General features: G+C 41.8%; 2 protein-coding genes across 2 annotated transcripts in view; one reads left to right on the forward strand and one right to left on the reverse strand.

Annotated features, from left to right (window-relative positions):
• The window catches only part of LOC308092067 (talin-2), a 186,061-nt gene that overhangs the window by 32,600 nt on the left and 127,778 nt on the right, over positions 1–25,683 (forward strand). The window contains exon 2 of the mRNA XM_080437863.1: positions 8,034–8,081. The gene's annotated coding sequence lies outside the window, so the exon portion shown is untranslated. The remainder of the gene's footprint in view (positions 1–8,033; positions 8,082–25,683) is intronic.
• On the reverse strand, positions 11,921–13,559 carry LOC308087995 (kelch domain-containing protein 3-like; the record flags this gene model as incomplete). The annotated part of the gene is made up of 2 exons (XM_080432289.1): positions 11,921–11,942; positions 12,640–13,559. The coding sequence occupies 2 exons, from the start codon at positions 13,557–13,559 to the stop codon at positions 11,921–11,923; spliced, it is 942 nt and encodes a 313-aa protein (XP_080288415.1).

Genomic DNA, 25,683 nt, shown 5'->3' on the forward strand with positions numbered 1-25,683 from the left:
ATGTCAGCCTGTTATACACACACACAGTGAAGACTGAAGACATGACGTCTTTCTCTTTTCAAAACAAATACAGATGTTTCATTTTGACCAGCTGTTGTAGGCCAATTGTGTGCGTTTTTTGCGCTGCCAAACACAAGTCTGACTTTCACCAACAGGCGATCAGGAAGATGATGTTAACTTAACACACGTTCACTGCTGGTAGAATCAAGTAGGGCACCACTGCAGTGTTATGGACTCAATACAAAGTGTGTGTGTGTGTGCGTGCGCATTGTGTAGCTGCATAATGTCATGAATAGAGCTGGTGATGTGAGAATTCATAGCGAGCAACTTTTATTAACCCATTCAATCCGGGAACGCATCTGTGTCATTTTAGATTTTTAGCCATAACCATTATTTTATACTTTGGCTATTCAAAAATGGCAGATCTACAAGCTCGTAGCGCGGCACCGAGTGCTGCGCTACGAGCTTGTAGATCTGCTATTTTTGAAAAATCTTTGCCTCTGGGGGTCCCTGGAACAACATATTTTGATGGGGTCCGGTGGCCAAAAACATATCATTTTTGGGGGTTCTTGACATAAAAAGGTTTGAAAACCACTGATATAACAACACAGTTTAGAAGACATTTGTAGAGATTTGCACACATTTTCATGATTTTTCAAAAATAGCGCAGCACTCTGTGCTTGTATATCTGGTATTTTTGAATAGCCAAAGAAATCTAAAATGACAGATGTGTTCCCGGATTGAATGTGTTAAAAACGTCAAGGTGTTTCCACCTCATTGTCTGACTGCTCCCCGCATGAAATAGTTGATAGATTGAACAATGAAGTCTCCTGCAGCATATTGTGTTGCTCTGCTCTCTGAGATCACCAGCGGTGATATGCCCCTGAACTCCACCTCTGGAAACCCCGGTGGTCGAGATGAGGTTCCCACCGCAGTGAACTACTGGGAATGGAAGCAGGAATGTACTCCACGCAAAGAAACAATGCAGTTGCTCAGGAGGTTAGAGCGGCCACTTCGGAGCCGAAAGGTTCCTGGTTCGATCCCCGGGCTCCTCCTGACTTTGTGTTAAAGTGTCCTTGAGCAAGACGCTGAACCTCTAACTGCTCCCGATGAGCAGGTTGGTGCTGCTGTCGGAGTGTGAATATGTACCGCTGTGTGTAACACGTCATATGTAATTGTTATTGCTGTGTGTGTGTGTATGGGCGAATGTGAAGTACATTGTAAATGTGGGTCCTATCTCTTAAACGTAGGTACAGTTTAAAGCACATTTGAATGGTCAAAAAATAAATGGACCCGTTCTATTTGTACACTCTTAGAGTTAAAATAAGTACCTGAGGAATTTACAGTGTAGATTTGGGTTCCAGACTTCCAGTATATAGTTTAGTTCAGTGATACCTTTTTTTTTTCTCCCCAAGACCCTCAGTTTGATATATATTTGGCACGGATCCCCCATTAGATTTCTTTGTATCTCTGGGATGAGATCCCAATCTATAGTGTCAAATCCACTGTGTTAATTTAACTCCATTTGGTTCCATTTGTATACTCTTTAGCGTTGCAGACACATTTTGACATTGAGATACAGTGATTTCAATATTGTAATGTATTGTTCTTCTTGTTCAGATCACCTCCTTGGTTGAATGTTGGCACTGCTACACAGATTTCCATCTCACCTAACATCACGTCACATCCCCGGATATCGGATAGTGTTTCCCACAACTGAGAAAGATTAGTTAGGAGTTGTTGTTTTTGGTTGTTTTTGGTTTTGGCCCAAAGCAATTAGCCTCCAGCTCAAGAGTAGAGGATTACAGGAATGCAGAAGTCTCTTCTATTGAAGCACAGATAAGGTTTCTCTTTGTTTGTCACATTCGTTCAATGCTCACATGTATTCTCCTTCAGGCAGAGGCCTCTCAGAATTAAGCCACCTTCATTATCAAGACACACAATGTCTGTTCTTTCCCGGGATTCAGTTTTGTCGGCAGTGGCCTTGTTCGGTGTGTGAGAATGGTTTATTTATCTCCTCATTCTGCGTGGGTTTAGTGCAAATAAAATCACCATTAGCCGGGAACCTCAATGTCACCTAATTACCATGACTTTCAAATGTAACAGCACATGTTTTCCAACTTGATAGCATGCTGTTTAAAACCCAAACATAATGTAACTGCTTTTCTTTTGCTCATTAACCACTTTAAGCCCTATTTTTATACTTGTTGTGTTAAAATAGCTGCAAAATAGCTACTGCACAAGCTCACAATGTGTCGCGTCACGCCTCATTGCGTGCTTGTGACTTCCATTGAAGTTAGAACAGAATCAAAAATGATAAAAAACGTTAAAAAGAATAAGTGGAGATACTTCTATGTCCTACTTGCAAGATAGAGATAGACAGAAAGTAAGTTTTCAGAGGTGATTTAGGATGACACTGACTTTACCAGCCTTAAGCCTAGTTTATGCTCGGTTGTGCGATGGTTTTGCACTCTGTACGCTGTAGGTCGGCTATCCTCGGGCGCGTGACGAAGTATGAATTGGGCTTTAGATTCTCAGGTAGGATTTTCTTCTTTTCTTAATTTTGGCCCCAAAAGTGATATTTTAGTGCTTTAAAGTAAGTATGTAACTTTGCCCTGTGTTTACGTAATGAAAAAATATATAAAAACATGAATTTACCCATCATTTCCCTCTATACAGTAGCAGCAGTCATCAGCCACTAGAGTAGTGTGGTGGTGTTTACCTGCAGGAACACATTGCCCTCTTGCTGTTTTTTGATGTTTTCACTGTTTGTTCTGGTATCCCCAAAACATCCCCGTCTACCAAAACAAACAGTGAAAACACCAAGATACAGCGAGAGGGCAATGTGTTCCCCCAGGTAAACACCACCACACTACTCCATACTGTAACTGCTGGTATAGAGGGATATGATTGGAGATATTGTTTTTATGCCTTTAAGGGTGTAAACTCAGGGCAAAGTTACGTACTATGCCTTTAAGGGTGGCAATGTCAGGTCGTTTCAAACCACTTTGTCAGATTGGGCTTAACCACTTAAACCCCATATTGACCGGAGTCCCTCAGGGCTCTATACTAGTATATATATCCATTATTGTGGGAGAAGACTTTTGCTGAAAATAGCAGATCGACAAGCTTGTGAGCTTGTCGATCTGCTATTTTCCTGCGAAAGCCTTCTCCCACATTAAGGATGCTGGGGTTTTAAGTGGTTTAGAAGCCGAAGAAACGATGAACCAACACAAACACTCTGAGTGTGCCCCACACTGCCACTAGCACAGAGGAGATGGGGCTGCAGGTTGTAGCTGTTAGCCTCTGAGCTGGGCTATGCAGGGGTGGAAAAAGTCTGATGACAGAGGTGGAAAAAGTACTCAACATTTTTATTTAAAGGTAGGGTAAGTGATATTTTTTGGTAATTATTTTGTTTTTGTTAAAAAGTTAAATTAAAGTACTATATTCTGATAGTAATCATTGCTACAGAGCGTTTGTTCGGTCACAGGGGTCTCTCCAGCTCTTTAGTGAACAGAATATAGTACGTTTTCAGGTAGGTGAGGACATTTAAGTCAAAGGAGAGAGCACTGAAAATGCATTTTCTGTTTAATAAAGAGACTCCTTTTACTGAACAAACACTCTATAGCAATGAACACTATCAGAATATAGAGCTATTTAACAGTCATTTTAACCAAAGTAAATCACTTACCCTTCCTTTAAGTAAAAGTATCAATACTGCAATGTAGAAATGCTCTGTTACAAGTTAAAGTCCGGAATTCAAAATGTACTTGAGTAAAAGTACAAAAGTATTGGTATCAAAATGTACTTAAAGTACTCATTATGCAGAAGGTCCCATTTCACAACTTTTCAAATATATAAAAATCTCTTGAAAATAGCAGATCTACAAGCTTACAATGCGTAGAGGCTATTTTCAAATGGCCAAAATGTATATAGGGCTGAAGTGGGTAATGTATGTTTTGTAATAATACTCAAAATCTACAAAGTAACTAGTAACTAAAGTTTTCAAATAATTGTAGTGGAGTAAAAGTGCAATATTTGCCTCTGAGATGTAGTGGAGTAGAAGTAAAAGTACAGAAAATTGGAAATACTCCAGTAAAGTAGAAATGCCTCAAAATGTTACTCAAGTACAGTACTTGAGTAAATGTACTTAGTATATTACTTTCCACCACTGTCTGCTGAATAAGCAGCACATCAGCTTCAGAGCACAGATCACTTACAGCAATTAGCGGCCGCTGGCTGGTGTCGGCTTTCATCAGAATGCAAACGTTGTTATTTGACAAGCGCAACCATACAATATAACAACAAGATGATAAATAAGGATATAAGTAATAATACTGGATTTAATGAAGTAAAAAAAAACTACGATTATAGATGAGATAGAAATAAACTTGAAGTACAGGCAGGTGTGATACAGTACATCCCTTAAGGCAGGTATAATGTCTTTATCAGCAGTGTGACATTTGCAAGAAGCAGAAGTCGCATACAGTACATCAAAGCCACCTGTCTATTTCACTTTTGAGCAGCTTCTCTGGGTTCTTACAGTTATATTTATTGAGTTTGTCATGCCTTCTACACTGTAGAATCTACAGTCATGTGCCTTATAATGAACCTGCTTCCTTGGATATAGAAAAAGAGTACCGTTAGTTTGTTCATGACACATTGATCGCTGTGTTCATTGTTTTTGTGTTACAGTAAAAGCCTCCGTGTTTGATTTATCCATCTGTAACTCAGATTGTACAAATATAGCAAATAATATATTAATAATCAATTTATTTTACAGCACTTTTCAAAAGCAAGTTTACAAATTGCTTCACAGACAAATAGAGGGGAACACTGTGCTAATATGCAATGTAGTCAAGAAATAGGAACATAAAAGAGACTAAGAACAAAGGATAATTAATATAAGAGTATGAATAAAAGCATAGTCTTGCCGTCCATTTATCAAAGAATTAAAAATAAATATGTTGGCAATCTATGAATTCAAGTTTATTCTAATGCTGCACTCACAGAAAGTCGCTCTGGACCCGTAATCCTCTGTGTTAATCTGTCCATTTTTAACTCACATTTGTGCACTCTCTGAGTTAAATGAACACTGAGGAGTTTTACGGCGTGCCAGTAAGTCCCTGGGTTATTGTAGGGACTCGGTTATGGTAGGGGGAGCTGGAGAGTTTTTTGCGGTCTAGTGCTTTTCCCTGCTGACGTGGTTCCACCTTGAGAGGGTTGTCTGGCATGTCCCCCATCAGTCACCATGCTGTCACTGTGACTGTGGGTCTGTGCTGTGGGGGCTGCAGCCCATGTCATTAACACTGGCTGCAGACAGACACACTGCCCCAGTCCCACACATATATACAGTAGATCTGACACAGCGCGCTAGCGCAGAGTGAAATGTGAGGTTTAATGTTGGTAAAACAAACACACACCATATATGGTTACATATGCCATGGAGTTAATAGATTGAAGGCTCCCATGCTTTTTATCCAGAGCCAACTTCCAGTGAGTGTTGCTAGATCGCTAACATTACAGGTAACAAGGGTTTTAGGGCCATAACGTTATGAAAATATCCTTGTGATCCTACTAGATTTTTGTAAGAAGGAAGCCTTGAGACTTTTGGGAGAAGAAAGTGAAGAGAGATGAGAGCTGTGGAGAGAGAGAGGCACAGGGGTGCATTTTTGTTTCAAGATGATCGGATTCAACTTCAGAATCGAGAATCAAGGTTCATTTGTCGTTATTCGTACAGGTACAAGCAGTGAAATGCCAGTGTGTGAAATTCACAAAATACTGTGCAACGTCAACATAACAGTAGCGATAATAAGAAAAATAATAGATAAGACAAGAAAAGGCTAGGAAAAAATGAGGATAATTGCAGCAAAAGCAACATCAGCGGAAGAGTGTGCAATAACGCAAACCATGTTCTGTATCGGGTAAATACCTTATACAATAGCAGTAACCTCAACATAATACTAGAGAGAATGCAATATGGCATAACCATGTGTACATAAACCATGTATATTTAGACATTGTGTGCAATGTGATTTATTGTCACATCGTGGGTTTACAGGTGTAAAAAAGTGTCTGAAATTCTTTGTCATACAAGGTCTGTCATTTGTAGTTGTAAGGAATGAATAGCAGATCTACAAGTTCAGACATTTTGTGCCAAATGTTCACTGTCTTGGGCAGATGAGAGGCATGACTAGGTATCAAAGCAGCAGGTATCAAACGTATACTCAGGGACAGCCCTACGGTGTGAGCTTGCAGATCTGCTATTTTTGGCATGTGACACCGGTGTACAACTAAGCATAAATCAGGCTTTATGTACTGTACCCCTTTATGTACTGTACTCCTTTATGTACTGTACTGTACTGTACCCCTGAGGTACTGCTTGTTCTGGCTGTCCATACGGTATTATATATTAACCCATTCAATCCGGGAACGCATACCGTGTCTTTATTTTATTTTTTAGCTATAACCATTCTTTTATACTTTGGCTATTCAAAAATAGCAGATCTACAAGCTTGTAGTGCGGCACCGAGTGCCGCGCTACGAGCTTGTAGATCTGCTATTTTTGAAAAATCGTGAAAATTTGGGTAAATCTTTGAATATATATATATTTTGGAAACAACATTTTTAACTCTATATTTTATGTTAGCTTAAAAAAATATATATATTCAAAGATTTGCACACATTTGCATTTGCACTCGGTGCCGTGCTATGAGCTTGTAGATCTGCTATTTTTGAATAGCCAAAGAAATCTTAAAATCACACGGATGCGTTCCCGGAGTGAATGGGTTAATAACCATATAGTGCTGTTGCAGATATTCTACTGCTCTTGCTTGTACAGTACACCTGCATTTCTGGGTTCCAGCATCACTGGAAGGCAATGTAGGCCATGACGCTACTGCCTCACCACCTGTTCCAAAGCATTTCATTCCTGGAAAGTTTCACTGCAAAGTCTTTACTGCACTGGTTCTCTTCTCTACGTGGGGGTCCGGGGACCAGTGGTGTAAAGTAACAAAGTACATTTTTTACTCAAGTGCTGTACATGTTTTGAGGTACTTTTACTTTACTGGAGTATTTCCAATTGTCTATACTTTTACTTCTACTCCACTACATCTCAGAGGCAAATATTGTACTTTTACTCCACAATTATTTGAAAACTTTAGTTACTTTGCAGATATACATTATAAAACATACAGTAACCACTTTAGCCCTATTTGATACCTAGGCCATTTGAAAATAGCCGATCTTGTAGATCTGCTATTTTTAAACATTTTCGTACTTTAGGTAAGGGTCCATCTGGTCATAATAGGTGAAGCGAAAAAAATAAAATAAAAAATCTTATAGGCTACCATTTTGTGAAAGTAGCAGATCTACAAGCTTATGACACGTTGCAAGCTTGTACTGTAGATTGGCATTTGGTGTATATGGGGGGAAAAGAGGGGACCAAATATCTACATGCTCACAACTGGTCGTGAGGCGTTGTGAACTTGTAGATTGGCTATATTCGTGAGACACTGTCGTACGATTAAGTATAAAACGGTGCTTAATTGTTTAAGACAGGCCTGCGTTCCACACTGAAATGGCGCTCTCCGAGTCCACCGCTGCGTCTGACAGTTTCTTCTCATGTACAAGACGAGACCTAATTTACATTCATCCACTTAACCGACAGTAATGGTGTCCTCCTGACTCCTGACATAAGCTTCTAATTATTCTGCTGTGTTGCAATTGCACATTTTGCCTTGGAGTGTATCTTAATTCTCAAGCACTCCCTATTAAAAAGTGTGACATATGGCCGTAGCCCACTAGAAATATATGCCGCTAAAAATACACAGTAATGAGTGTTTTGCCTCGGACTGGGAGCTCTGTGGAATAATAATAACGCTCCAGTTTTCGCCAGACAAGTAGGATACGGTCGCTTGTTAGGTTTGTGCTTTGGGGGAAAATTGCAATTATATTGTCATGTGTAAGTGAAACTTTACTGTGTGTGTGTGTGTGTGTGTGTGTCATGAATATCCCTTCTCTTTTGTTTTCAGCTGTGAACGTCAGCAGACATCCGAGGCTGCATTTCCCTCAGCAATAAGGTAAGATGAAGCTCAATACAACTCTCATCGTCTTACACTCTGCTCTGGGCCATTTTTGCTCTGGGCCATTTTTAGGTACCTGCTTACAGTGGGGTTCGTCAAGCAGGGAAGGACCTTACGATGGATTGATCGTTTCGGTGCATATAAATGCATGGACCACATTTCTAAGAAACCATAGAAAGTGTTGCAAGCAAAATAATTGCAATTATTCTGCAATTAGTATTATTTATTACTTACAGCCCAGTGTACTTTCCCCTTCATGCAACTAATTTGCTTCAAGAATCTGTGTCATCCATCAGGCTTCTTATTTGTTACCCCCCATGTACAGATAAAGGAGAGAGTAAAGGTCTCGTGTTTCAGGTACTCGACATTGCAAAGAATTGCGATCACCTTTTAGGATTTGATTGTATGTCAGAAGATGCTAAGCTCAACTCTTCAACTTCAAGTTTGTTTTAACGTGACACATCACTCACGTCACGTGTGCACAGGTTTGAAAAGGTGGTCATGGTAGTGAAAGAAACAAAGGACTCGAAGGACAAGATACACTATCAGATATACATACAGTATAAGGTGCATGGTCAAAATAGAAGAAAAAAAAACGTGGAATCCGTATGGCCCAGACCTACAGCATAGTGCTCAGTCAGTGCTGTGCTGCAGATTAACCCATTCAATCTGGGAACACGACATCTCTGTCATTTTAGATTTCTTTGGCTATTCAAAGATAGCAGATATGAGCTTGTAGATCTGCTATTTTTTTTGAAAAATCTTGAAAATCTGTGCAAATCTTTGAATATATATATACTTTTAAAGCGAACATTTGTAACTCAAATCTTTGCTTCTCGGGGATCCCTGGACCAAAATATTTTGAGATGGGGGGTCGGCCGTCAAATACATATCATTTTGGGGGTCCTTGACATGAAAAGGTTTGAGAACCACTGATATAGCAACACAAGTTTTTTTTTTTTACGGTTAAGATTTAGAAGACATTTGTAGAATATATTTTGCACAAATAAAAAAAAATAGCAGATCTACAAGCTCATGAGCTTGTAGATCTGCTATTTTTGAATAGCCAAAGAAATCTTAAAATGAGATCCCGGACTGAATGGGTTAGGTGTGTTGCAGCGGCGCCATGTGTCATCTGTCTATCCCAATGAGATAGTTCCAATGTTTGGAACTATAGTCCATAGCGGCCCGCTTTGTGGCGAGATCAAATCGTGTCGTTACTCTCTTCTACACTCTGGTCTACTCTGCACCCCCCCCTGGTCCAGTGGAATAGAGCTACAGCTGCAGGTGTGACAGGCTTTAACACGGTCGCGCAAACACTCGCCAGCGACCCGGGAGACGCGTGGAAGTGGAGGGTGAAATATGGCCAAGCTGCAAAGAAAGAGAGAGAGAGAGAGAGAGAGAGGGGAGGGGGGGGGGCGAGACAGCATCCTTCATGTCGGTTCTAAACCTGCAGGCTCTAGCATCAGGCAGGAACGGCGTGATCTCTCTCTCTCTTTGTTCTCTGTCTCTCTCTGTCTCTCTCTTTCTCTCTCTTTCTCTGTCTCTCTCTTTCTCTCTCTTTCTCTCTCTCTCTGTCTCTCTCTCTCTCTCTCTCTCGCACTTTATCACTCTCTTCCTGTTTTCCCCTCCGCTACCTTCCTCTGAAATCTCAGTAGGAAGCATATTCTCGCTGTCGCGTGGAAACCTTGTAGTATGTACAAAAACGTTCCCACTGAGCATTTTTCGGGCTATTAGACGTCTAAAATACGTCTAACGGCTAGGCTGAAACCGGGTTATAACTGGTCTAAAAGTGAACGTTTTTTAGCCTAGAAGTTGATTAGCTGTTTTTTAAGCGTCTATTTATAGACCGCCTAATATATTATAGCTGTTGAAATGACGTCGCTTTTAGACCAGTTATAACCCGGTTTCAGCCTAGCCATTAGACGTATTTTAGACGTCTAATAGCCCGAAAAATGCTCAGTGGGAGCGTTTTTGTACATACACAAAGTTTCCGCACTACAGCAACGATGTATACCTGCACTGCCTGCTACAGTATGTCGTTGTTGCTCTCGGGCAGAAACCTCTTATCTCCATATTTTAACTTTTTGTGTTTTTTCGTAAATTAATGCCCTACTTGATCATACTACGGTGTCACGCAAAAGCATCAAAAGTAGCAGATCTACAAGCTCGAGCTTGTAGATCTGCTACTTTTGAATTTGGATCCTGAAAAGTAACAGTTTTGGAGATATGAGGTTTCCACCCGACAGAGAGGATGTTTTTCACAGTATGTTTTGGGTTGCTCTCATGCTTGCCCTTTCTTGTCCCCCCGTCTTGTGTTGTAAATAATTGCTTTCTCTGCCTCCTTTTCTGTGTCCATGTTGGTTTTCCACGGATGCAGTTTGTGTGATCTATCCCTCTGTTGGTCTCTGTCTCTCTCTCTCTCTCTCTCTCTCTCTCTCTCTCTCTCTCTCTCTCTCTCTGTCTCTCTCTGTCTCTCTCTGTCTCTCTCTCTCTCTGTGTCTGACTGTCTCTCGCTCTGTGATGTGTTGAGGCATTCTGTCAGTACAGTGAAGTGTTTCTAATTAAACCTACACACCTTCTCTACCCAGCGGTGGAGAGTAACTAAATACATTTACTCTAGTACTCAAGTACTCTACTTAAGCACAATTTTTAGGTACCTCTGTAATCTCTGAGTACTTTCCCCACCACTGACTATTAGTGTTAGTGTGAGCCACGAGCACTCAGGTGTGTAACTCTACTTTCCAGGTGTCTTGTGGCTAATTATTGTCAGCGCACATTTATGGGAAGTGACTCATTTTTGTCAGTTGAAATTGGGGGGTGGTTAAAGGAACACTTTGCACCTTATCTTACATCCTCACTAATGCTTATTATAAGATGCCACCATTTCTGTCAACTTGCTCTTCAAATTCATGTGGCCTATGAATGACATCATTGGTGGGGATTGTAAGCTAATGGAAAATACAATCTTTCTCCTCCTTGAAAGTTAGCATGCTGAAATAGAAGGCACTTTTGTTGCAGCAATAGAAAATAAAGAATATTAATCTTTAAAAAGGTTTAAAATCTTGTCCATGTCATCGGTAGGCACATTTTCAGACCATCCACGGTCCACCTCTGAGACACACTTGATGCGTGTGAACAGAAATGGTGGCATAGTGAGCATTATCGAGACCCATATATGGAGATGAGGTTGTAAAAAAGGTGAAATATGTTCCTTTAAGGAGCATTTCCCTAACAATAGGCCAGGGACATTTGAGTATATTTCTCAGTCAGTTTGTGTGTACGTAACATATATTTTCTAACTGTCATGACACACCGACCGGGGTACGATTAGAATTAGTGGAATTAATTTGAAACAGTTGAATATCCTCACAAGGCTTAGAAAGTGTGTGTGTGGTGTACTGTGACCAATATGTATTTCCATGCTGAGTCAGTGCGCTGCTTCTGTGGGGGCAATTAAGTGTCAGCACGTGTCCAACCGGATGATGTAACCACTCTAGTCCACAGATGAGGCTGTGCTTTTCTGTCTACAGTACAGTGATTCTCAACCCTTTTCATTTCAGTTTTATGATTTTTTACCTCCAGGACTCCAATCTATGCTGTAAAATCCTCAGTGGTAATTTAACTCGGAGAGTGTACAAATGGAACCAAATGGACCCTTACTACGTTTGGTTCCATTTGACCGTAACATACTCAAGCAGGACCCCATGTGTGTGTGTGTGTGTGTGTCCCGTTAACCACTCGCATGATCAGCGGCAAATCTATTGTTCACTGCAAGTAGGCCACGAAAGTAAATCTCTGTATATTTTTCAAATGTGTATATATATATATTTCCACTAGATGGCGCTGTTCACTCGCCTATGGGTTCCAGAGAAGGAGAGGAGCAGCGGGTCACGTGATCGCAAAACAAACAGCCCTTTCACTTCCTTGTAACTCGATTTAGTTTGTGTTGCTTTTTGGCGAGAACAGCCTACATTCAACTGGCCACAACTATGGAACGGATGATCGCGGCGGCTCGCTCCCCCCCCCGATTATACGAGACTCGGATACGTCTTTTAAAGCGATCGGGGAATCGACCATACTGGAGATAAATATTCTAGGATTTTTGAAAACACTCGAAAATCGCTGGCAGTGGCGTGGCAAAATTATGTTTTATTTCTGGCAGTCAAAGAGTTTATATGATGTCATCAACATGACGTCAGAGATCGACAAGGAAGCCACCCCGTTATTAGACCCCATCTTGTTAAAGATACATACAACCTGTACAAGCAAGCTATTAGTTTGGTCAATCCATGGATCAAGTCCACATAAAAAGAAAGACACAAAAGGAAGATGTAAAAAAAAATTGCACAAAGGCTCCACATTTTGCGCTCACTTTTCTTTTCTTCTGGTCCGTTGTCTGAAACTTGTTCTCTGTTGTCATCTATTGCTGTTGGTCATCATGGCTTCCAGTTCCCACCGGATGTCATGTGTGAGCTCCGACTGCTGCAGACCATACTGAATAACCGCTAGCTTGCATAACGTCTTCAGACTAGGACTTAAGTCTAAGACGTACAGGTCATCAGTAGGCGTGTGTTCTTTGAATCCTCCTCCAAGGATGATACGATCTCCCATCATGCAACAGCACATTACAGTCATCCTACGACATGGGCCGTTCCCCCCGGGCTCGACCGTCCTCCAGGAGAAGGTCTCTGGGTTGAATTTCCACAGATCGTTGAAGGTCCGTTCCCTGCTGTGGCCGCCGAATATGTACAGCTCTCCGTTGTAGGCAAAGGCTGAATGACCGCATCGTTCTTCTGGGAGAGGTTGTGCGGAGGGCGTGCTCAGCCAGCAGTTGGTCTCTGTGTCAAACACTCTGACGTCGTTGTTGTAGCTTCTGTGCTCTCCTTGGCCCCCGAACACAAAGATCTTCGTCCCGATGATGGTGGAAGAATGACATAACGAAACGGGCGGTGGAGAGCCTCCGGCGTTAATTAAAGACCAGACCGCCGTGGCGGTGTCCAACATGTAGACATCATTAGTGGTAGGAGTCAGGTGGTTGTGTCCTCCAAAGATATACGTGACCTTCTCCAAGACACAGGCCGAGTGACCAAACCTCTCCCCGGGAACGGTCCCAGTAGCCTCAGGCTTGGACCATCTATGGGTGTCGACGTGAAATCCATAAAGCGCGTTGCAGTACAACTTTTTATAAGTATACCCGCCCCAGATGTAGACGACGTCTTCTATCAGCACAGCTGTGTGTCCGTAGCGCATGGAGGGAAACTCGGGGGGACGTTCCTCTCCTCTCCCGTTCGTCACTAGGGGCAACTTCGTCCATTGCAAAGACACTGTGTTGAACACGTGCACGTCAATCTGGTCGATGTCGTCCATGTCTGCAGTGAACCCTCCAAAGGAGTACATCTTGTGACCCACTGCTACAGCAGCATGGAAGGCTCTCCTCGGACCTCCTTCCAGATGAAACGTCCAGTGCAACATCTGTACGGAACAACTCCAGTGTGAAACCTCATTAGTTGAGTGATGCGTTGTAAATTGCACGCTACTGCTTATATAGGTACAGCAGCACAAGAATCGAGCGAAGCATGGCCAATATGAGAAGGTTTGGCCAATCAGGGAAGCCAATGCCCTAATATGGCATGTAGGGGCGCAACAGTTAATCGAACTAATGTAATTAATGGGCATATCGGCCCGACCGATATGCCCAGAGATATATATGGGCATATATATCTCGAGGACCATCTGACCTATCGGCTTGAAACTTGTCCCTCTGCTTACGAAAATTGCATAAAATGATGTCTATGTTTTGACACAAAACATAGACATCATTATATCATATTATTATGTGACAATAATTATTTGATCATTATTATTACATTTACCCTACCTTTTAATATAATGATGTTTGTGTTTTGTCAAAACACGCAGGTCATGCTGACCTAATCAATCTATGGGGAAACCCTGGCTTGTGCTTTGTCTCATATTCTCTATTAACCGTTTTCAATCTATCATCTCTATTTTCACAAATCGTCAAGACCTTCAAGCCCTATATACGGTATATTTACCCCCACACCCACACGACCCCTGCACCCATCATGGTAATGACGCCTCTCACTGTCCACTCCGTAATGCTGCATCACACCTGACCTATTTGTTCACAGAATGTCACTTGGGACTTCTCAATATTGAACAGCAGCCATTGTTTAACCCAAGACCTGAGGCCGAATTTACAAATGCCTTCTGAATCAGTAGTTCTCACACTTTCAAGATTTAATTTTCTTTTCTTCAAAAAACAAGCTCGCAGCGCGGCACTGTGAGCTTGTATATCTGCTATTTTCGAATAGCAAAAATCTAAAATGACACGGATGCTTTCACGGTTTTAACGGGTTAAGCCAGTGATTCTCCAACGTTTTAATTTCAAGGACGCCCAGTTTGGCAAACACAGAGAAGGGAGCGCACACCTGTGTTGATGAGGTGCTGGCCACGGCAGTTTAACCCTGAGGAAGACTTAACAGTAAAGTCTTCCTTGACAGTAAAGTCTTCCTCGGGGTTAAACCCTGAGGAAGACTTTACTGTCGAAACGTTGGTTTCTTTTTAACAATTTTTTTGCGTCGTGGCTAAGAGCTTTGCGGCCTCAGCTTTTGTCAAGGACGCCCAGTTTGACGTGCATTAGGCCACGGACCATTTTCTATCTCTGGGACTCCAATCCACACTACAAGATGCTAACTCCCAGAGTGTACAAATGGAACCAAATGGCCCCGTAACAGTCCATTTGGTTCCCGGAGTTACAGAGCCGTAACTTTTCAAGAACCCCTGGGACTCGGAGTCCTCTGACCCCACTTTGAGAACCACTGGTTTAAGCTAACAAAACTCCTCTAGACGAAAACACCTTCTTTTTGCCAGACCCAAGGGGTCGGGCTTACATGAGGCTTTGTACCTGTTTCGTCCATACATGGGCATGGTCACTTTGTCCTCCGGCCCCAGCCAAAAAAAAGTCTGTCACTTTGTCCTCCGGCCCCAGCCAAAAAAAAATCTGTCCCCCAAAAAAGTCTGTCCATACATGGGCATAGAAGGGACACACGTCGTGCGAAGCCCGGCCATTCAAAAGTCTGTCCCCTTTTCGTCCCCTTTCGTCACGAACTATTCATGACATCATTATTATGTCACAAGTATGCAATTAAGTAAAGCTGCCAGACCCAGACTTCATTCTGGGTCTGGCAGAACCAGGTCTCCTGGTCTTGTTTTAAGTTGTGTACTTTATCGTACCATTATTGTTTAGAATCGATAGCGTGGGCATGAAAACGACATCAACCTATCACTTTCCTGTCCTAAACTGTGTACGTTTCTCAATTGGTTTGCTTGCAGTGATCCTAATCTAGATCATCGACACGCTTCTTTAAGAAAAGGGGGAAAAAAAGAAGGAAAAAAACCTGGTGTGGATTTGTTGATGCAATGGACATGGTCGAGTGCTCTATCAGTCAGCCATCTTTGCTGTTTGCTTTTGCCCGTGTTCATAGTGGAATAATCAAAGACGTGACTTGAATCCCTGCCAAGACTGAGCCAGAACTCCATCATTCCTTGGCAGCGGTGGAAAGTAACTAAGTGCACTTACTCCATTACTGTGCTTACAAAGTACAATTTGAAGGTACTTTTTCTTTACTTGAGTATGTCTTTTTTTCAATACTTTATATCTACACTACATCTCAAAGGCAAATATTATACTTTTTACAAGTCATTACAATCACATGACAACTTAATTAAATTCAAATTCAGCTATTTTTTAAAGATTCTTACAGCTTTTGTAAAAACTTGTGAAATGGGCCATTCTGCATAATGAGCACTTTTACTTTAGGTACTGTAAGTAACATATTTTGATGCTAACGCTTTATTTGTACTTTTTACTCAAGTAACAATTTTAATACATACATACAGGACTTTTACCAGAGTATTTCTACATTGTGAAAATGTTACTTTTAAGTAAAAACTTTGGAGTACTTCTTGCACCACTGTTCCTCTGTGTGAGCACGATGGTCCCAGGATAAATGCCCCTTTCAGAGCCTTGTAGGTGTTTTTTACTCAGGTTGTACTGATTGACAAATGAGCTTTACATGATTTACCTATTTCAGGCGGAAATTAAATGACAGTCATTCCAGTTATAGCCAGGCAACAACAGTACCTCACTGTCTGAAGTGCTCTCTAATTGCAAAGAGCCATTTGGAAGCCACTCAAGTGTGATTTTCCTTATTTCTGCAAATAATCTGCCGCAGTGCCACCTGTTTTGTTGATATTATAAGCATTATGTTCAGTTTAATTTCCTCAGTCAGGAGGAATGAAAATGATAAATAGAACTTGCACTTCATTGAAGTCACAATTATGCCTGGTTAAACTATGTAAATAATGCAACCGGCATTTAAAAGCTCTGGGCTTCCTGGGGGGGAAAGCACCGTGCGCTCGTCTTCCTGCTGAATTAGATAATGGTTTAGTGTGTTATTCGATTTTGATGGGCTGCGCGAGCGGCTTTCGTTCGCCAATTTCATCAGTTTGAGTGTACTGGTTTTATGTGCTGCTAAACGGCCTGTCCAACAGCGCAGAGAACAATGGCCTTCTGAACTATGGGACCACCAACTTCTGAACCACTCTCTGTCGGGTGGAAACGCATATGTCCAAAGCCTTTCAGGATTCAAATAAAAAAATAGCAAAAATAGCAGATCTACAAGCTCAAAACGTGGTGTGCAGCGACGCGTTTTGAGCTTGTCGATCTGCTATTCTTGCTATTTTTGTGTGACGCTGTAGTATGATCATAGATTAATCAATTCAACAACAAAATGTCAGTTTAGTTGCATCCCCTGTCAAGGCATATCTATTTGGGGATTTTAATAGCAGGTATAACGTGGACTATTTGTTGCATTCACTTATGGTTCATAATGCTGCCAATGGTGTTTTTAGAATTGGTCACAGTCCTCCATTCACAACGGTGACACTCACAGCACACATTTGGCTGTCGAAGTACTCCTAGTCAGCCAAGCAGCATCATTTCAACAGCTCTGCCTTGCCCCCTAGTTCGTAAAAGTCCACTTGTTGGGGAAAAATCGAGGGATTGGTGTGTTAGTGGTGGTGGTGTTGTAGGTTCTGTAACTCGCTGCTATGGTCTGTGAGGGGATTTACAGGATGTGGTTAGCCTGTTAAACCATTCAATCCGGGAACACATCTGTGTCATTTTTTTGATTTTAGCTATAACCATAATTTTTTTATACTTTGGCTATTCAAAAATAGCAGATCTACAAGCTCATTGCCCGAGTGCCACGCAAATGAGCAATGATCTTGTTCCCTGGAACAACATATTTTGATGGGGGTTGGTGGCCAAACATTTTGGGGGGTCCTTGACAAGAAAAAGTTTGAGCACCACTCATATAGCAACTATAGTTTTATGAACAACATTTGTTGAGACATTTGACAGTTACAAATGTTCGCTTTAAAAAATATATATATTCAAAGATTTGCAGGCTATGAGCTTGTATATCTGCTATTTTTGAATAGTCAAAGACATCTTAAAATGACAGAGATGCGTTCGCGGATTGAATGTGTTAAGTGTTCGGTAACGGAGGAGCTCTCTGCCAGACCATGCGTGGTGGATGAAGGGGGGGTGAGGTGAAGGGGGGGGGTGAGGTGGCTCTCTTGGCCCGCTAGATCATCGCATCTTGAAGTTGTTTGTTTTGATTTGTTTTGTAAAGCGACTTTGGGTACTATGAAAAGCGCTATCTAAGTATTATTATTATCTCCCGCAGATGTGTAGCCCTTCAGAAGAGTGTGCAATGAACCTGCCTTCCAGTTCCACTGTTGTGTGTTTCGGCAGGGACTGAGGAAACCCTGCAAAACGTGTCATACATACATCAAGGTTCAGAATCAGTTTATCTTGTCACATCACTAGGGGTGTGCCGACTAATTTCACAAAACGATATGATACGATTTTGGGCTCACAACTTCGATACGATTTCAATACGATACGATACGCACTTTTTTATTATGAAAATATATGGGGGGAAAAAAAATAAAATGTTCAAACAAATAATTATGTTTTTGCATTATTCAGACATGCAAACTTGTAGCTTTTCAGCTACAATAGCCGTTTTGAATCCAAATAGGGCAATAGTGTGACACCTGACCCGAAAAAAAAAAAACATGTTGTCACCCTTTTCACCTCGGGCTGTTTGCATGCCTGATTATTATTATTATAAAAAATAAATAATAATCAAAACGATATTTTTTTCCCCAAAACGATACATATCGTCACGAAAACGTATCGCGATATATCGCGGGACGATATATCGGCACACCCCTACACATCACAGGTTTACATATTATCTTCTGTCGGGTGGAAACCTCATATTTTTTTTATTCTTTAGCTTTTAATCACATTTGAGTTCATGTCTTGATCTCTTGTTGTATGTGATGTGTGACTTTGTTGTTGTCTCACTCACATACTTTCCTGTTTGATGTTTTTCTGTCTCTCCATGTACAGCACTTTGGTTCAGTTTCGATTGTTGTAAATGTGCTTTATAAATAAAGTTTGATTTGATTTGATATGTCCAAAACTGTTACTTTGGATTGTTATTTGGATTATTATTATTATGTTTTTAGCAAAAGTAGCAGATCTACAAGCTCCAACGTGCCGCATTTTGAGCGTGTATATCTGCTACTTTTGATACTTTTGTGTGACACTGATCAAATAGGGCATTAATTTACGGAAAAACACAAAAAGCTAGAGTATGTAAATAAGAGGTTTCTGCACGACAGCTACGGGGTATAGATAAGTGGGTGATTTTCTTTTTTTTCATGCTCCATCATTTTATAGTATTCCGAGAAATGATAGAGTGAGAGCAGAAGCGAAAAAAAGAAAGAAACGCGGAACAGAAACGGGTCAAATAAACAAAAGAAGATAAATAAGGTGTTTCTGTGCAGTAGGTGAGCGTGGGTTCCTCCCAGTGATACATTTCTCTTCTCCCCAAAGTGATGTGGGAGTTATCCAATCACAGTGATGTGGGAGTTATCCAATCACAGTGATGTGGGAGTTATCCAATCACAGTGCTATTCAGCCTGAAGTGAGCGGTGGAGCCATTAGCATAGGGATGACCAGCTGTGGCTCTCTCTCCACTTGGCATGGATGAGCTGTTGGGCCCGGTTTGGGACCGTACCTATATTCCCCAGGTTCTATGTTCCCCAGGTTCTATGTTCCCCTCCCACCCCAAAAAAGGTTCTATGTTCCCCGGGTTCTATGTTCCCCGCTTAACCAAAAATGGGTTCTATGTTCCCCACTCATCCAAAAAAGGGTTCTATGTTCCCCACTCATCCAAAAAAAGGTTCTATGTTCCCCACTCATCCAAAAAAAGGTTCTATGTTCCCCACTCAACCAAAAAAGGTTCTAAAAAAGGTTCTATGTTCCCCACTCAACCAAAAAACGGTTCTATGTTCCCCGCTCACCCAAAAATGCATGAAATGGTGAGACATTTAAAAAGGTTTAAATACATGTATTTATACCCATTAGTTATATGTAATTTTCCAGTTTTTAAAGTGTCAAAATATGTTTTGAAAACTTATTTGACATGACTCAAAAACTATTTAGGGGTGTCACGATATATTAATTTCACGGTACATATGATACGATACACGATATTGGGCTCACGATATCGATACGATGTTATTATCATTTTTACTATCATCAACATTGGCCATCATCTTCAGTTTCAAAGTGCTTAATTTGTAAAGCATATAAATATATATATATATGCTAGTGGCGCTATAACAGGCCAATGTGAAATGGGTGGCATTTCTTCCTCGGCCTAGTGTGAATGTGCGTGTGAAATATCACGGAAATTGCAAGCTGCGTTCATGATTCGAAGCATTTTGTTCAAAACGGACCTATCCTGCAAACTTTGGAAGCCAACCTTAGCCAATCAGGATGGAATATGGGAAATCGGACAGATCCGGGTTGATCACATGACTATAGAGATACTGTGTAACGATTTGCATGACGTTTGGATAAAATCTGTAGGAGTAATGTAAAAAAATGGGTTTTGCACAAATCGGCCTCCTGGTGGCGCTATAACAGGCCCATGTGAAAAATTTGGGGCAGAGGTTCTGAATTGGTATCGAGGGAGTGTGTGTGCACAGTTTCGCAGCGAGCGGGCCAATGGTGCCGGAGATTAGCTGGTAACACACGGACAGGACACACGGACGGACGGACGGACGGACGGACGGACGGACGGACGGACAGGGGGTAAAACATACTCTCTCGCCATGCCTTTCGGCCTGGTGGAGACAATTATGCAAGCTTAAAGGACAACCCATTTTCACCCATTTTCAACATATCTTATCTCATATAATTGGTCCTTACCAATGCTTATTATCATATGGTACAATTTTTGTCCAAGATGGCCGCCAGGGGAAAGGGGCGGGCAAGTTTCTGATAGTCATTTCTCCCCATTATGTTCAGTTGTGTGTGTTCAGAGATGTTATTAATAATTGGAAATTATTAACTAGGTTCGATTCCCGCAGGGGACGCTGTGGGCGCTGGGGGTGTGTTCTCTCCTCCGCGTCATCAGTGCCCATACCCTAGGTGGGGTTGGCGAAAGGGCCTTTCTGTGTGGAGTTTGCATGTTCTCCCCGTGTCTCCTAGGGTAGGTACCCTCACAAAAACATGCAGTAATCCTGGTCACTATACTGCCTCCCCCTGGCCAGCTGGGGCGCCTGATGGAGGGGAAGGGAACTGGTTGGAATAACGTGTTCCTTCCACGCGCTACGTCCAACCAGGGAAACTCCCCCCTGTCAGGTGACAAGAAGGTCAGTTGGCTCTCATGCATTGAAGGAGGCATGAGCTCGGCCCTAGCCTCCCTAGGTTGGCAGAGGGAAGGTAGTGCCCAGGATTACATAGACAATTGGCACTGGGTGTAAAAAATTGGGTTACAAAATCGTGGGATAAAAATTTAGAGGAAAAAATAAATAAATTGGAAATTAAAAATGTATGTTTCCTGCATTTTTGGGTGAGCGGGGAACATAGAATCTTTTTTTTGTTAATGGGGAACATAGAACCTTTTTTGGGATAAACGGGGAACATAGAACCCAGGGAACATAGAACCTTTTTTGATGTATGTTTCCTGCATTTTTGGGTGAGCGGGGAACATAGAACCTTTTTTTTGTTAATGGGGAACATAGAACCTTTTTTGGGGTAAACGGGGAACATAGAACCCAGGGAACATAGAACCTTTTTTGGTAAGGGGGGAACATAGAACCTTTTTTTCGGGGAACATAGAACCTGGGGAACATAGAACCTGGGGAATATAGGTACGGTCCCCCTGGTTTCACCTTGTGATTGATGCAAAGCCTCTCAGTAGACATGATGACCAGTTATCACTGCATCATGGAAAGGAAGGTGGGATTATTTTTTGTTGTTGCTTTTGAACTTTTGTATTCTGCAAACTATAGTTATAGTGTGTGTGTATGTGTATGTATACACACACACACACACACACACACACACACACACACACACACACACACACACACACACACACACACACACACACTTAGTTATTGTATCGACAAAATATATTACAGTTGAGTTAGTTTGCCTTACAGGCCCATTTGGTTACATTTGTAGATTTCGTACCCTCTCAGAGTTAAATCAAGACTGAAGGTTTGAGTGTGCATTGCTGGAGAAGCCCCTGTGCTTCAGAACACGGTGTGTTTCACAGTGTAGATTGATTGATGGGTGCCATATGGACACGATGTGCATGCATGCTGCAGGCACTACTGTACGTGGACACACACACACACAGACACACACACACACACACACACACACACACACACACGCAAACCGCTGTTCGTCTATTCTCACACTGCTATGCAGAGGGAAGCACCGCCACACATGGACTGAGCCAAGATCATGACTCAGTCATATCTGTGTGTGTGCGTGTGTATTACTATACTTTGAGGGTCAGATGTCCCCACAAGTATAGTGCAATTTGAGAAATGGACATTGTGAGGTCCATTTATTTTTCAGTGCACGCCACCGGCACTCAACTATGTATAACATAGTTTGGAGTTAAGGTTAAAAATAGCACCAAAAAAAAAATGGCATTCATAAAATTGACACACTTGAACTGTCATATCCTCACAAGTATAGTACTGTAGTACAAATGTGTGTGTATATATATATATCTATATATGGCTGTGTGAGTAAGAGATGCTGAGAGTTCGTTCATCATTTCTCAGTTAACCCGTTGCACGCTGTGTGTCCGGGAACCTCGGGGCAGGAAGGGGAAATGTCGTCATGTTGTCTGTCTTAAAGTATGTTAGAGAAGTACAGCCCCCCCCCGGCCCACCCCCCCCCCCAAAATGATTGATGCATCACATCAATCTGTCTGTAGCACAGTTGTTGGAAATATGGCTCTCGTCACAGTGAACTGTGTTCTGGTTCTGGGTTCTTAAACCACTTAAACCCCATATGAAGTCCCTCTGGGCTCTATATACTAGTGTCTTTTCTGTATTCTGTTATTGTGGGGAAAGCTTTCGCTGAAAATAGCATATCGACAAGCTCACAGCGCGTCACAGCACGTTGTGAGTAATACCTATTACTGTAGGTATTACAGTAGGTATTACAGTAGGTATTACAGTAAATATTACAGTAGGTATTACAGTAGATATCACTGTAGCCGCGGTACAGTAGTAGGCATGACGAGCAGCCTCTGTAACCATGGCAACCTGTAACTGAATGCAGCTGTCATTGTTGCAACACAACAGTCAAGAGAGTCATCTTAAAGAGCCAGGCTGTCATTCTCACTGTATGTACAGTAAACAAAACGTATAGCCTCTTTAACCCTTTCAATCCGGGAACGCATCTGTGTCATTAAAAAAAAAAAAATCAAAAATAGCAGATCTACAAGCTCATAGCGCGGCGCTATGAGCTTGTAGATCTATTTTGGGGGAAAATCTAAAAAAATAATTTGCAAATTTTTGAATATATATTTTTAAAGTGAACATTTGTAACTCAAATCTTTGCTCATGGGGGGTCCCTGGAACAAAATATTTTTGAGATGGGGTGGGGTCCGCGGCCAAATGCATACTAATCTGCGGGTCGTTGACATGAAAGAGTCTGAGAAGCACTGGGCTAGAGGGTGAGTTGGGTGATTGTCGTCGCAGAGAGAACAGCACAGAGAGGCTTAGCTGAACATCTGTTTAGCTTATGTCACCATGTCACATGACATGATGACACATTAGGCTCTGCTGATAGACTAGAGACATCCTACTGTGATTTCCAAATCAGATTGTGGTACAACACTGCTGTATGCTGCATGCAGCTTCTTATGGATCGGATTGTTAAGAGAAATGTGGTGGCAGGCATGAAATGTGAGGGAAAAAAACTGTGTGTGTGTGCTCATGTCCTCATCTCCTCTCTGTGTGAAATGTACAGTTCATTGATGTTGCTGCCAACACCTGTCCACACCTCCTGGCCTTCTCAGCCATTGCCCAGGCACAACAAACCTCCCGAATCAAACTCCTCTGTGTTAATTGGACCCACAAGGGTCCGTGTGGATCCATTTAAAAATGGTCTCAGAGTTAAATGAACACTGAGAACTTTACTGTGTACACACACACACACACACACACACACACACACACACACACACACACACACACACACACACACACACACACACACACACACACACACACACACACACACACAGACACAGACAGTGTCACGCGGGAGGTATGTATGCTGTCATCCATTTCTACCACCAACCAGGTGACTAATTGCTCTAGTGGTTTGGTTTCTCGCATTCTGCTTCCTGTGCGTGCGTGCGCGTATGTGTGAGTGCATGTACTGTATATACATGTGTGAACACGTATTTGTATGAGTAACTGAATGTGAAGGAGACGATCCCAGTGCTTTAGTAATGACACACGGCTGAGCTGTTAATAGAAGTGTGTGGAAAGCTCATGGCTGGAGGGACAGTGTGTCAGTCCATGGGGCTGGAGGTGTGTCAGTCCGTGGGGCTGGAGGGACAGTGTGTCAGTCCATGGGGCTGGAGGGACAGTGTGTCAGTCTGTGCGGCTGGCACCATCATGACATTTTAGCTGACCACTAACCACTTAAAGCCTCTATAGTTTGTGTGCCATGATTTTGTTGTTATGATTATTGCTGTAAAGCGTTATGAGTATTTATGAGTTATTATAACCCTCTATTATAAGTTATAAGTAGATTATAGTGCATTACCATAAAGCATTATAGAGACAGGATATAGACACAGGATCTGCAAGATCCTGTGTTACACTCTTGGAGGTCCATTTGGTTCCTGACTATCAATCATTCAGCTGGGGACCCCCTCAAATCCCCCCACCCCACACACACAGACACACACACACACACACACACACACACACACACACACACACACACACTGTATGCTAATTTCTCTGTTACAGGTCATCATGGAAACTAATGAATTATTACTGCGTACGTATGGCACTGATGTGCACAAGCGGTGCACGTCTGAACAACAAACACGATTAGAAGCGTTCCCGAGAGTCATCACTTCTTTACAGCGCTCTTTAATCTCTTTAATCTTTAATCTCTTTAATTGAACCTGAAATAACCACAACAAAAACCTAAATAAAACATTGAACCATACAGAGACCTGTGGGAATGAACTGTGAGCCATGTGATCACAGGTGTTCACTATCACACACACACACACACACACACACACACACACACACACACACACGTCGTCTCTGTGTTATCATTTCAGAAGCATTTATTACACTGTCAGGTGGTTACTTTAAAGGAAATAATAAAGAACCTGTGTTCCAATGGATCCAGTGTGTAGTTATTATTTAGTCACAAGCTGTTGTTAGTACTTTTCATTGGTTCAACATTTATAAAAACCCACTGACACACTTAACCACTCACAACGCATCACACACAGCGCTGTGAGCTATATGGAGATATGAGGTTTCTGCCTTACAGCGGCAGTGAAAAGAGGAGCTTTGAGCTGCCAGGAATCACAGAGTCATAGTCAGAGAGGTATAGTCAGAGAGGTATAGTCAGTAACAGAACCATACTCAGAGAGTCAATTCATATTCATAGTCAATTTGCTCTTTTCGACTACAAGAACTACAGTACAGTAAGTGAACCGTGCCGTGAAACCCATTTCATGGGTTCTGGATTTGTTTCAATTCGCTACGACTCAGTTTCATATGCTGTAAGGTTCTCAGAAGTTAATTTGGGCTGAGGAGTACTAAACCTGAGTTCTATTTAAAATGTTTTCCTAATGTACTTATTTTGTACTTTTTCTTTTATGTTATACCGTACCTCCCCTTCAGGGTTGGTTCTGATTAGAAAGGTTAAGTAAACAATAACACATTGTGAACTTTCAGGTTATAGAAGGTTCTGGGTTAAACCTGAATTCGTACTCTAAAAGACTTAATAGTCAGAGAGTCATAATCAGAGAGTCATTGTCGGTGTCATAGGCCATATTCCCAAATATCTGCGTCCTCCGTAACATGAACAGCTACTTTTCTTTGAGATTACAAATTAAACTGT

Source organism: Gymnoscopelus braueri (assembly GCF_963280865.1).
Source record: "Gymnoscopelus braueri genome assembly, chromosome: 1".
NCBI lineage: Eukaryota > Metazoa > Chordata > Actinopteri > Myctophiformes > Myctophidae > Gymnoscopelus > Gymnoscopelus braueri.